The sequence below is a fragment of the Cannabis sativa genome, chromosome 3 (genome assembly GCF_029168945.1).
Source record: "Cannabis sativa cultivar Pink pepper isolate KNU-18-1 chromosome 3, ASM2916894v1, whole genome shotgun sequence".
NCBI classification, from domain to species: domain Eukaryota; kingdom Viridiplantae; phylum Streptophyta; class Magnoliopsida; order Rosales; family Cannabaceae; genus Cannabis; species Cannabis sativa.
The window spans coordinates 16,968,633-16,982,730 of NC_083603.1; the positions used below are offsets into that span (position 1 = coordinate 16,968,633).

General features: G+C 33.9%; 1 protein-coding gene across 1 annotated transcript; it reads left to right on the plus strand.

The window, feature by feature from the left end:
* Nucleotides 1-6,948: 6,948 nt before the first annotated feature.
* Nucleotides 6,949-13,539, plus strand: LOC115710039 (protein fluG). The gene is made up of 18 exons (XM_061111710.1): nucleotides 6,949-7,335; nucleotides 8,264-8,515; nucleotides 8,609-8,675; nucleotides 8,765-8,881; nucleotides 8,959-9,064; nucleotides 9,419-9,575; nucleotides 9,664-9,759; nucleotides 10,019-10,067; nucleotides 10,165-10,430; nucleotides 10,622-10,794; nucleotides 11,342-11,462; nucleotides 11,546-11,598; nucleotides 11,693-11,822; nucleotides 11,932-12,077; nucleotides 12,285-12,464; nucleotides 12,553-12,785; nucleotides 12,884-13,026; nucleotides 13,351-13,539. Exons 1-18 carry the CDS (start codon nucleotides 7,174-7,176, stop codon nucleotides 13,411-13,413), a joined length of 2,514 nt encoding a protein of 837 aa, XP_060967693.1. The 5' UTR covers nucleotides 6,949-7,173; the 3' UTR covers nucleotides 13,414-13,539.
* Nucleotides 13,540-14,098: the final 559 nt, after the last annotated feature.

Here is a 14,098-nt window from a genome sequence, read left to right on the forward strand (position 1 = left end):
CAAAATAATCTTGAAGAGGAAGCATGGCCCCGGCCATCAAATGCGTCTGGCTCCAGACCCCAAATCCGTCGTAGTTATGATTGGGCGTCTCCACGTCGCGAGGTGGCCGATGGTAGGTCCCTGATGTGGAAGGCTTGATTCCAACTACCTCCACGATGTTCTCCAACTGATGGGGACAGGTTAGAGTGGAGTGAAGCTCGGCCGCCTCCCATCCGGTCGCCCGAGACTTGTACCCCTCCTGGGCAACAGGACCCAGGGAGACCTCCTCGAGGGTAGCCAGGCGCTTACCGCTCTTCTTCGATGATTTTGAGCCAGAAGCAGACATTTTTCGATTCTGTAAAAAGAGTTAAGATTCTAGCAGTTAGGTCCCATACCAAACCCTAAACCAAGAAAAAGGGAATGGGGGTCCCCTAACCGCTGGAAAGAGGCCCCCTCCGGACACCTGTCATACAGGAAACCCTAGGAGGATTCCCTGGACAAGAGTCAGGTGCAATAAATTCACAGAAGACGGCATTGCGCACTAAAGAAAAAGAAAAGGCAGAAAATAGAAAGAAAACAGTCTATCCTATGCCCTAAGCGACCATTATACGAAGAACGTATGGTCTTCTACAAAAAATAACAACAAATGCGTGACAACAGTAATCCTATCACTAGAGCAGTAAACTCAAACCGATTATATGAAGGATTTAAACACATGCATTCCCAGAAACTTCGAATGCAAACCCAGAAAAGAACAAACAGATAAGTAACAGCATGCCATGCATATTAATAATGAAGCAAAGGGTGCAAAGAGCTTACAATGAAGTGTTGAGACTGGGGGTCCTGCTGTGAATCGAATGAAGACAAGGACTAACAGTAACAAACAAAGAAGAACTGGAGAAAACTGCAAAGTGTTTAAAGGTGTTTTTTTGGGTCTGAGAATTTTTCTCTCTGGGAAATTTGAGCAAAGTTGGCAAGAAATGGGAAGTAACCGAAATGAAGGAAAGATGGTGGCTTTTATAGGCAAAACTGCATGAGGAACAGGCGTCATCACCTACCAATCGAACGGTGGGGGAAGGGCACGATTTGAATTCTCAGAAATCAACGAACAAGATTGATTTGCAATTAAGGCGGTGGAAAGGTTTGAGTATCCGTATGACACCATTAATGCGCCGTATCAATCAATGGGCGTGAAACGAATCGACCTCTGCAAAAGGTGAATCGCTGCATTAAAGGCCATCATTAAATACACCCTCACGCGCTCAAAGCTCGTGTCAGGAAATCGAGGAGTCAACCGGAAGCACTTGAGCAAGCCTTGTCTTATTTTTTCAAATAAGCAAGGCTTGGAGGGTAAATGTTGCCCCTGATTTTTCCCAATATACGTGGACCAACCGAATAAGGACACGTGGATCAAGCAATGTACAATCCAAAATATTTGCTAAGTCTTTATGCTATAAGGTAGCTTCCAGGACGTAGCTCCCGGAGAAGGCATATGGAACCCCATATGCTCCCGGAAACTCGAAGTAACGTTAAGGCATCTCCGTGACGTGTCAGGTTTCTCCTGAGCAATCAAGTCGCATTTAATGCCGCATGGGAGGAAGCGTGTTGGGACTACTACACGCAATAAAGTCTGACGACACAACCTCCAACCAGCAGCTACTAGGGGTGTTCAACAAAATTTATAAACCGCCCAACCCGAATAAACCGCCTAAACCAAACCGAATAAACCGACAAAAAATACAACCCGAGATAATACAATGAAAATCCAAACCGCCTAATGAATATATTGGGTGGTTTACAAATTATTCTAAGCCGCCCAATTAACCCGAATAAACCGAATTAAACCGATTTATATATTTTTATAGAAGTGTATATGTTATATCACATAAATTACATTTGTTAGTTAAACTATTAAAGTTTAGACATTTAAGTGTGTAACTTAAAACTTAGACTTTATAGTTAATAATTTTTATTGTGTTTGGATATTGATGTTAAAGTTTAAAATCTCTACCATATTTTATTACTTTTTTTAATTATTTTATTCAATTATATTATGTTTACTCAATTATATTTATCTTATATTAAGGTTCTTAAAATTAATTTAAACTATAGTATTTTTTAACTTGAAATATAAATAATATATTTTTATTTTTTTTAAAATCTAATTATTTGAATAGTAGAAACTAACAATAATAATTATAAAAAAAAAAAAGTGAAGAACGGTTTGGACGGGTTAACCCGACCAAACCGACGAAATCATTGGGCGGGTTGAACTTTCTCTAATTTTTGATTGGGCGGGTTACGATTAAATATTTGCAACCCGATATTTATATTGGGTTGATAAAAATATGCTATAACCCGACTAAACCGACCGACGTACACCCCTAGCAGCTACAAAGTAATGATCATTTAAGTCTAGCGACGGCTACACTGTGAAGAGTCACATCAGTCAAAAGACAATAAGGACATTCCACATAAAAACCCTACAGCACCTAGGGATTTGACCATGCATTACCCATGGTATATTCATTGGGAATGCCCAACTTTATGGATACTTACAGATACACTTGTAAGGATAATTCTGGGGATCACCCCACCAAAAACACTATAAATACCCCCTCAAAGCTCATTAAATGGGATCGAGAATCTTGGGCTGGATATGAGCAAGTAGAGTAAATACTCACCAAGAACATTCTCTGTATTTATAAGAGTGAAACACTCCCCAAATACATTCTCTGTATTAAAGACATCCATAAATAACAAAGACTCGTGGACTAAGGCTCATTAACGCCCCAACCACGTAAAAATCCTTCTCTAATTTTCTTACAGCTCTCTAACTTTCTAATATTTTATTAGTTGCCGAAAACCTCGGTCAACAAATATATATAGCCATCTTTTCATATTCTTATTTTAAAAAATAAAATATATCATTGCAAAAAAATGATAAAATATATATTTTAATATTTTTTTTCCTTGGTTTAAACAATAGAAAATAAAGAAATCGATTTTTTTGGGTAATTAGCTACTTGTAATTTCTTGAATAAATTACACCTCAGATTCTTTGCAACCAAATATAGGGAATTAAACGTCATGATAAATCCACTCTATCTCTATACAATTATTTCTGAGTTATTTTTGTATTGAATAAATTTTTGTTTTAATTATTATTATTAACAATGAGAATAAAATAAATATGAAATATAACTAAGAATTATATTATAATTTATTGTTATTTCTTTTTGCTTTTTTTTTTAAGAAAAAAACTAATAAATTTAATAATAAAAAAATTAAAAATATAAAATACAAATTGATGCAATAAATATACAAATATTACCCTTTGAAGAGCATATTTTTGATTCACCTTAAAAAAGAAAGTATTTTCGATTAATATATTTGTTGGTTTACAATACTTATTAAATTTATAAAAAAAAAAAAAAAGTAAGATAAAAAGGTTAGATTATACATAATAAATATATATATATATTTAAATAGTATGTGCTTGGCTGTGGTTGCAAGGGATCATTTTGGCAGAGTCATTAGAGTTCAGACGGCTCGGGAAGCTTACTCGGACGCTCTTTGCGGAGAAGCTGCGGCTTGCTGCTTGGCGATTTCGGTGGCCTTAGATATCGGATCTAAGTATGTGATTGTGGAGACTGACTCGAGTGTGATCATCAATGCTTTCAATGGGAAGGATTCTTGCTGGGCGCTTGAAAACTATATCTCATTTTGTTCTAAGTCTGCTCCACTCTTTATTAGTTGTAATTTTTCTTTTATAAGTAGAACTTGTAATTTTGCCGCTCATAATGTGGCTAGATGGGTGTTTGCTCATCAGGTATTTGGGTCTATCCCGGTTTCGGTTGTACCTAACAATATTTTGTGTAACGACCGAGAGGTCTAATTTTATATTTAAATAGAATACAATATAATGTATGGCGTAAAAAGAATATACATCGTTAACTATAAATTTTTAAAATATAGCATAATGTCAAAATTGAATTAGAAAAAAAAAATTATTCACGTATTTCATGAAAACTTATTTTGTAATAAAGATATAGAATAAAGCAAAACACTTTTATAATAAAGATATAAAATAAAGTAAAACAAATAATTTATCAACTCATCATAAAAAATTTCTAGCCAAATCTAGCTAGTTCAAGACATGAAGGATAATTTATCCTATCAAATTAAATGAACTCCTCCACCAAACAAATTAGTCTTTAATTTCCTCAATATCTTCATAAATCTTTGGCCATAGCTTGCTTCCGTTAGCTTTCAAAGTGTATCTGCAAATTAAATTAAAAAAATTCACTAATTTACTAATAATTTCAGACATATATATTTTTTTTGAAAAATTGAAAGTTTGATAATATTATATTAATAATAAAAAAATAATAATATTAATAAAATTTTATTATTAATAGTTATCTTATCATTTCTTAGCCATTAAGAAATCTCTACTTTTAGGGTATTTAGTCAACTTCGAGTACCTTAAAATACTCCGGTATTTTTAAAATCAACTTATCTCAATAATCCTATTAATATTTTTAACTAAAACTGTTGTGATATTTTTGGCCTCCGATCAGGTCTCCAGGGTTGCTGAACCTGAAAATATTTTTATTTCACAAATAACTCATATTATATCCATGTATTTCAAATAAATCTATGTAATTTATAAATTACGCTTATTTACTTACTTATAGCAAAATTTAAATTTTATGTTGAAATAGATTAGTAGAATCATAATCTCACTTATTATCTAATTAACAGATAATATAAATATAAACCCTAATTATTTACCATTAGACTTATCGAGATATTATATAATTAGTAAATCTAATTATATTAAAATAGGCTTTATTTAGGCCATAAAATCCCAATGCGAAGTCAAAGGCGGGAGCGGGGCTCCCCATTTTGCTTGGAGGCGCGCAACGTGGCACGGAGACAAGGGGAGCAAGGCTCCCCGTCTCGCTTGGAGGTGTGGTACGACACTGTTAGGTTATTTTTAGTATTAAATTTAGATTAATTTTAGTATATTTTTAATTTAGTTTTACGTGTGTTTGAAGCAATTTTACGCTTGTTATCTTTTACTTTTACAGATTTAAAATAGAAGAAGATTTGAAAAATATCAACAAAAACAGATAAAAGATCGCAGAAAAATATCAAGGTGAAAAATCAGAATCCTGACCAGAAGAAAAAAAATATTACGCGTGGAAAACGGAGACACCTAGAGCACACGGGACGTGGCCCAACAAGTGGGTGTCGCGGCCCGCCCATTCAAAAGCCACATTCCACCATCCACACGGGCCGCGGCCTAGCCATAGTGGCCGGGCGCCACGGCGCGACGCGATGCCCATGGGGCCTTTTTCTCGTGGTGCTTTCCTTTTACTTTTTATCGTGACCTTAATATTTTACTTAGCGGATTTTTGGGATCAACAACGGTATTTGTTATAGTTAAAATATCATTTTTGTAAATTTTTGAAATTTTTTAAATAATTTACAGTGCTAATAATAGAGTCTTTGATATTTTAGTTTATTACGTGTGTTTAAAAATTTTTAAATTTATTTTTAATATTGTAAAATATTCGAAATTTTTTTAAAAATTTTAAAAAAATTATGTTGTAAGTAAAATAAATATTGTGTTAAGGAAGAAAAAAAACTATAATAAATATTGTCATAAAAAAAATAAATACTTTATATACTGTTTTTTAATTTTTTTTTTTTCAAATTTACGGTTTGGATTTCTAAAGTGGTTGCAGCGCTAGCTGCAATAGGAGTTTCTATACGATTTTTTGTTGCAATTTAGATTGCAACGCTAGTTGTAATAGGAATTTCTATATAGAATTCAGTAAAAATGCAAAAAAAAAAAAAAAAAAACTAATTTAAAGTGTAAAAATAAAAAAAAGTTTCCTAAATATTTCCACATACATTTGTAAATAAAAATTATAATAAAAAATCAACAGTAATATTCACTTTTTTAATAATAATAAAAAAACATGCATATCATTAAAAATTAATAAAAATATATTCGTCTTTAAGAAAATGCTCACCTAACTTTTTCTTAATAATAATATAAAAAAAAAAAAACATGCATATTTGCAATAGTAGGTCGTTATCTCATATGACAAATGTGTCGAAAGTGATAAAATAATTAAGTCAATAGTCAGGTCTTTTATTTTCTTTTTTTTTTCCCTAAATCATTAATTTTTCTATTAAGGGCAGTAAGAAGTGAACTATTTACGGTCTTAACTAATTACTTTGACTTTGAACATAGAAGAGAGGGAAACCGACACAACAGAAATGGAGTTTTTTTTTTTTTTTTTTTTGAGGGGAGAAATAGAGTTCATGACAGCTTATAAATGTAGCGACTTATTCAATGATTATAGATATTCTATACAAAAAAATTATTATATTAAATTATTGAAAAATGCTAAATGTAGTGTCAATGCAAACTATAGGATCACGGCTGATACACTTACCTGTAACCAATAATTAATAATGTAATATTATATATATATTGCAAAGTATATGATATGATATATTAGATCTGTAGCTGTAGCTGTCAGGGAGGAAAGGCGGATGGGCAGGGTCCTGAGGCTACGTACACGGGTGCGGGGCTGGCTGGGCGCACGGACAAGCTGGCTAGCTGGCTGGCTGGGCGCGCAAGTAGGCTGGCTAGCAAGCTGGCTGGCTGGGCGCGGGCAAGCTGGCTGGCTGGTTGATTGGGCGCACGGGCAGGCTGGCTGTCCACGGGCGCGAGCCGTGGCTTGCGGGGTTCTTGGATGTGGATGCATCCAAGAGATGCATGACGCAATTTGACTAAAGGATACTTACAAGCAACGAACACAGGTGCCGCTTTTTGTCCTTTTCTGTTTGTACGGAATATCCAGTCATTTATCTACCTATTTGTTATTTATGGAAATACTTTACTTTTTCTATTTTTGGTGGTCAATAGTTATCATTGCAAAGTATAGGATCACGTACAGCCATCACGGCTACTTGTAACCAATAATTAATTGTATCGTTATCCAATATGATATTGCAAAGGAGATATTGATATATTGTGATACACTACGGCTACCTTTTATCATTACTCTATAAATCTGTAGCTGTGGATGTAGAAAGAGAAAGAGGCTAGGGCGCCATTTTGTAAAACAATTTTCTCGGGAGAGAGAAAGAGAGAAGAGAAAAATAGATATGGATTTGTCAGAGTTGAAGAAGGCAGTGGAAGCAGTGGAGGTGGTAGATGGTCACGCACACAATATTGTGTCTCTTGATTCTTCATTCCCTTTCCTCGGTGGCTTCTCTGAAGCTCGCGGCGATGCTTTGACTCATGCTCTTCATTCTCTCTCCGTCAAGGTACCACTCACTCACTACTCTTTTGTTTTTCTACACATATGAAATCTCAACTCAATTCATATTTCTTATTACTATTGACTTTTACTTTAATTTAGGCTAAGCTTTCTTCAATCGATGAAATAACGCTGCGTGATTTGTTCTGCATTTTCTTCATTCTTGATGGAAATAATATGATTTTTTCAAAGAAAGAAAAAGATTGATTTGTCCTTTTTTGATTAATTTTGAAAGAAACTGCCGAGTAAACACGAGAGTTTTGTCAGTGTGAGTAGTCGACTGTTACAGAGATTGTCCACAACTACCAATATTAATGCATTTAATTTACACACACAAGACTTGTGCTTCATAAAAATGTTAATTTCGGATAATGCAGTTATTATGATATTAATTAAAACAACGTACGTAAGATTTTTTTTTTGTATAATTTATGAACCAACACTAATTTAATATATAAAAAAGTTAAAATATTTGAATTTCCTTTTCTTTTTGTCCTAAATTAGTGGTCGAAATTCTTAAAGATAGATTCATCAATTTTTGTTGTTATTTTTATGTATTTTAAAATGAAAATAATTTAACAACCTAAATGATACGAATTGAAAAGGTTGAACTTTGAAGACCTATTTAGACACAAAATTTTAGAAAATGATGTCAGTTTTGCAATTTCAACACTGGATTTGAAGATGAATTACGTACTCAGAGACTCAACTACTTGAGCTAGCATCACATTTATGAAGTTGAAAAAGAGTTTTGTTTTAAAAGAATTGCCTTGAGGGCTTAACCAGCCTATGTTGTTTGCTAGTTCAGTCTCAATTGGTTAGGATTCGTTCTGTATCTCTTGAAAATCTTAATTCAAAAGAAATTTTGCATAGCAGCTTTGTTGTGACATAATAATGTGAGGATTTTCTTGAACTTACTTGTTATTATGAGACAGAGAAATTTGAAGGATATAGCTGAACTTTATGGATGTGAAAACTCATTGCGTGGGATCGAAGAATTTCGCAGAGTTAATGGGTTGGAGGCCATAAGCTCAACATGTTTTAAGGCTGCGAAAATCTCTGCCATACTCATTGATGATGGAGTAAATTTTGACAAAGAACATGACATAGAATGGCACAAAGCCTTTTCACCATTTGTTGGCAGAATCTTGAGAATTGAACGTCTTGCTGAGACAATATTAGATGAAGTAAGATACTTTGAACGTTTATCATGCTGTTCACTCTCATAATATCACTGTTCCGTTTATTTGTAATGCATTTCTTTTTTCTGGGTTGTGTAGGAATTGCCTGGGGGAACATCTTGGACATTGGATAAGTTCACTGAGATATTTGTTGGAAAGCTAAAATCATATCCTTGGCTTTTGTGTTCACCTTGTCTAATTAGATAACAGAAGAAGTTAATTTTGCTTGTGATTTCCTTAGCTAATTTATTATTACAGTTGCTGGTGAGATTTTTGGCTTGAAAACCATAGCTGCATACCGCAGTGGCCTAGAAATCAACCCGAATGTTTCAAAAATAGATGCTGAGGAAGGTCTCACTGAGACTTTAGTAGGTGAGTACAGTATAGCAGGTGGATTAAGATTTCTCAATGATCATCTCTTCTGTGTTAACACAGTCCTTTGTTTCCAGCTAGTAAACCTATTCGCATAGAAAATAAAAACTTCATCGACTTTATATTCACACAAAGTTTGGAGGTTGCTGAACAGTTTGACTTGCCAATGCAGATACACACAGGGTATGATTTTTAACACTACTTGTTTGGAGGTATGAGAAAAGAATTCAAAACATGGAATCAAGATTGCTATTTGGAAATAAAAATGAAATTTTTAATGTCATCATGGTGAAATAACTTACAACATATGATAAAGTTTAGTCTCGCTAGTGCATCTCAAATATGTTATTGAGAGAAATGAGTTTGCTATGGTTGGTTCGCTATTGAGAATCACCAATAATTTTCAAAGTTTCCAAGTTACTATCTCTTTATCCTATGCTAACTATAACTAAGAGCATCAGGCACTTTAAAGATGTTCTTATTTTAACTCTGCTTTTGTTTATTTATTGATAAATTGTACATTTCACCTGTAACTAGTTTTGGGGACAAAGATCTGGATATGCGGCTCTCCAATCCCCTTCATCTCCGGGATGTCCTCGAGGACAAGAGATTCTCTAAGTGCCGTATAGTTTTATTACATGCATCCTATCCATTTTCTAAGGAAGCCTCATATTTAGCTTCTGTTTATTCTCAGGTTAAACATTTTCTCCTGTAAATAACATCTTTTACTGAATTTTGAAATAAAATGTTTCATTGAGAATACTTGCCTTCATAATTTTCAGGTGTATCTAGACTTTGGTTTGGCTCTCCCTAAGCTTAGCGTCCATGGGATGATATCTTCAATCAAAGAACTCTTGGAGCTTGCTCCAATAAATAAGGTATTAACATTTTGGTGTGAACTGTTAATAAGAAACTGAGAAATGTGCAGTAGGATATTCAAAATAAGCTTGTCTGAATTTTTCATGAAAGTGAATCCTTTGAAATCATTCAAGGTTTTTATTCATTGAACTACTTGAATAATTTGAGTACCAATTGCATTCTGTTTGAGCCACTTTACATTTGTACAATGTTTTCTTTTCTCCCAATTTGCTTGAGGATCAAAACTAGCTTAATTTAATGACATAAATAAATTTTCAGGTAATGTTCAGCACTGATGGCTACGCATTTCCTGAAACATATTACTTAGGTGTGTTAAATTTGACAGTTATTTTACTTTATTATTTATGGTATAATTATTTAAGCTTGTATGGACTGTCATTTTCATAATGTGACTTGTCGTTTAGGTGCTCAAAAATCACGTGAAGTCATCTTTTCTGTCCTGCGTGATGCTTGTATTGATGGAGATCTTGATATTCATGAGGCTGTTCAAGCTGCTAAAGACATCTTTGCTGAAAATTCCATTCGGTTTTACAAACTTAAGTTACCTGTGAAATCTTTTGGGTCAGCAAACACTATATCTGCTGCACCTACAAATACTAATGTTGCACTAAGTGGCATCAGATTAGTTCGTATTCTCTGGGTTGATGCTTCAGGACAACAACGTTGCCGTGTGAGTTAATCGTATTTTGTAATTTTTTTCTCTGTTTTATAGTCTGCCATTTAGATAAATATTCTCTTCATAATATTAGAATCTTGTCTCTACATTTTTTCTAGTTATGTCCAAGCTCTCACCAACATCATGCCAGTGAACAGAAAAAAATTATGTCTTCTGAAGTAGCAATTTTGCCATTACTGTATTAGGTTGTGCCTTCAGCACGCTTTCAGGATACAGTTCAGAGGAATGGTGTTGGTTTGGCTTTTGCTGCAATGGGAATGCCTTCATTTACTGATGGTACCGTGGAAGAGTCTAAATTGACCGCAACGGGTGAGATGAGATTGGTGCCTGATTTATCAACAAGAAAGATAATTCCCTGGTACAAAATTTCTTTCTGAAAGATTTGGCTGGTTTTTTGGATTTCAAAACTTTCCTATCTGTCCTGTATATGTTCAAATGTACTTAACAGTACTAAATAAGTTAATTTGGTTGACACAAACAGAATACTATATATTTTTAGATATTATTAAATGAGTAAGGTCTTATATGATTAGATATTATTGCTTGCCGTTGAAACTTGATTAGATGTACAACAAAATGGAATGGAAATCATATGATGGCATGTGAAAATTTTTATTTTGATGTTTCAATTACTGCAACCAACATGCTGTTTCAGGAGATGGCTCATTTTATGGAGAAGTTACTTAGTACTTTTTAATTCACATGCCACAGTAATTTATGGTTTCAGTTCAGAATTAATTGTTTCTTGACTACTTCTGCTAGCATTTTCTTACTTAAAAGACAATTTAAGTACCTTGAATTCACAATGCAAAATTATGCTGTCCTCTGTACAATTCTCATGTGAATTTGTTCAAATCAATTTTGCATTCTTCTTATGTGCCAAGTGCCAACATCTTTTCTAACAGGGAAACTCGAGAAGAAATGGTTTTAGCTGACATGTGTCTCAAACCTGGTGAACCATGGGAATATTGCCCAAGAGAAGCCTTGCGACGGGTTTCAAAAATTCTAAAAGAAGAATTTAACTTTGTATGTCTTATAGTCTAGCTTAGATACGAAAGCACTTAGATTTCTTGTTTTATTTTTTAATATCTTGAATGGAATATATCTAGGTAATGAATGCAGGATTTGAGAATGAGTTTTTTTTGTTGAAGAGTGTACTGAGGTGTGAGATTCAACCTTTTCTTGATCATATCATGGCAAATGCTTTAAAGGAATTTCTTGAAATTGTTAATGTGTCTGCTAATGAACCTTGCTAGGGAAGGGAAAGAAGAATGGGTGCCATTTGATTTTACTCCATACTCCTCAACATCATCATATGATGCTGCTTCTCCTATATTCCAAGAGATTGTGGCTGCTCTCGATTCCTTGAATATTCCAGTGGAACAGGTGCATATGTTATGATTCTTTATTTCCTCCATGCCTTCATTTACTAAGGCTATGGTTAAAGCTTTACCAACATGTTTCTTTATCTCATTTGGTATTTCCCTTTTTGTAGGTACATGCAGAATCTGGGAAGGGCCAATTTGAGGTGGTTCTGGGCTATGGACCTTGTACCCTTTCTGCTGATAACCTAATTTTTGCACGTGAAACTATCAGGGCCATTGCAAGGAAACATGGATTATTGGCAACTTTTGTGCCGAAGTACGTTTTGTCTTGCAATCTTACAAACTGTTGATATATGTATAGCAACATGTAGGACTGTAAAGCAACTCAAAGAAATCTGTTCAACTTTAAGTGTTTCATTGATTCTAGCAGTGCAACTCATTCTAATTGCTTTAGGTGTGGAAATTTTTTTCCCCTGAAAATAAGTTGGACTTTTAGTAACAGGTCGGTTGTCTCTTGTTCCAGGTATTCAATGGAAGACATTGGTTCTGGGGCCCATGTGCATGTCAGTTTGTTTCGGGATGGAAAAAATGTTTTCATGGGATCATCTCAGTACGGAATGTCCAAAGCTGGAGAGGAATTCATGGCTGGTGTTCTATACCATCTCCCTCGAATTTTAGCATTCATCGCACCAATTCCAAACAGGTTCTAGAATTAATTTCCATAACTTTGTATGAATGCAAATGCAAGTGTTTCGTTCCACTATTAATATTTGAACAAGTTTGACATGTAGCTATGATCGGTTACAACCCCATACGTGGAGTGGACCATACCAATGCTGGGGAAGAGAGAACAAGGAAGTTGCAGTGAGAGCTGCATCTCCACCTGGATTTCCAGATGGTTTGGTGAGTAACTTTGAGATTAGATCGTTTGATGGGTGTGCAAATCCACACATAGGCTTGGCTGCAATACTTGCTGCTGGCATTGATGGGCTTCGGAAACATCTAAGCCTCCCGAAACCTGTTGGTAAGCTCAATTCCCACTTGTTCTTAATTTATTAAGTCCTCATAATTACATGTTTATAACTAGATTCCTCATCTTAACGATCTCTGTACATAAAACAGATACCGATACTTCTACGTTTGGACAAGAACTTAAAAGATTGCCAGAATCACTTTCAGAATCTTTAGCAGCTCTAAATGAAGACAATTTCATGGGAGATCTAATTGGTGAAAAGCTTCTTGTTGCCATTAAAGCAATTCGCAAGGTATGTCACATTACAATATCAAATTATTCTAGATGTCATATGAAAAACATACTTTCTTATCAACCAACCGTCTTAGATTATATTAATGCCATAACTACGAATCTTCACCTCCTTTCATGGTGGTTATGTTCAAAAGCACACTTTAGATTATATCAAAAATCAAACATTATTTTCAATTTGACTTCACATTTTTTTGAGGTTACAATCCAACGAGTATGGATTAAGTAACAAGAACAAGTAAAGAATGAGAATAAAGAACAATAAGTGTTCTACATCTGAATTGGAACTGAGACTAGCTAGCTTTGACTTGTTTTTCATTAACAGGCTGAGATTGACTTCTACTCAAATCATAAGGATGCATACAAGCAGTTGATATATCGCTATTGAGCAGAACTACCTTCTTTCCTTGTTTACCATCGTTCACTCTAATTTATTACATTTATTGGTGAAAACAGCCTGAATTAGCGACCGCTTATTCATAATAATAACAAAGAATTTTTCTGGTTTTTAAAATAGAGGTAGAGAGATAAAAACTCCACCCTCTAAAAACAACCCATCACTTTTTCCATTTAATGAACTTGATGTTCTTTCAAAAAAAAAAAAAACAACCCAAATCAATTAGAACCATAAGGCCTCGTTTGGAACGTCGTATTAATATATAATACTATAGTAAATTTTAATTTATACTAAAATATAAAAATACAATACAATTTAATATCTCATATAGTTTTACATAAAAATATTGCATAAAATACAATTTAATATAATATTATACAATACAATACAATACAATACGATGTAATATGGCGTACTAAACAAACACAAGATGGAAAATAATAAATAATTGATTTTTATTTCATTTAATATGTATATAATATTTTTTATTTTCCGAATAATGTGAATTTATTTTAATTAATTTTTATTTTTTAAAATTATTTTTTAAAAAAGAATTATTAGTTTGGCCTTGTTGAGAATCATGGGGTTCCATCTCAAAACCAATTGGCAATGAGTGGAGTAGCCCATGTTCCTATATATGGCTCAATACTTTTATATTTAGTTCATGTGGGACAAT

Coding starts and splice junctions, on each gene's coding strand:
- LOC115710039 (XM_061111710.1), top strand. CDS start 7,174: ATGGATTTGTCAGAGTTGAAGAAGGCAGTGGAAGCAGTGGAGGTGGTA. Junction 11,599..11,692: donor TTGTTGAAGAGTGTACTGAG/GTGTGAGATTCA, acceptor GAACCTTGCTAG/GGAAGGGAAAGAAGAATGGG. Junction 13,027..13,350: donor CCATTAAAGCAATTCGCAAG/GTATGTCACATT, acceptor TTTCATTAACAG/GCTGAGATTGACTTCTACTC.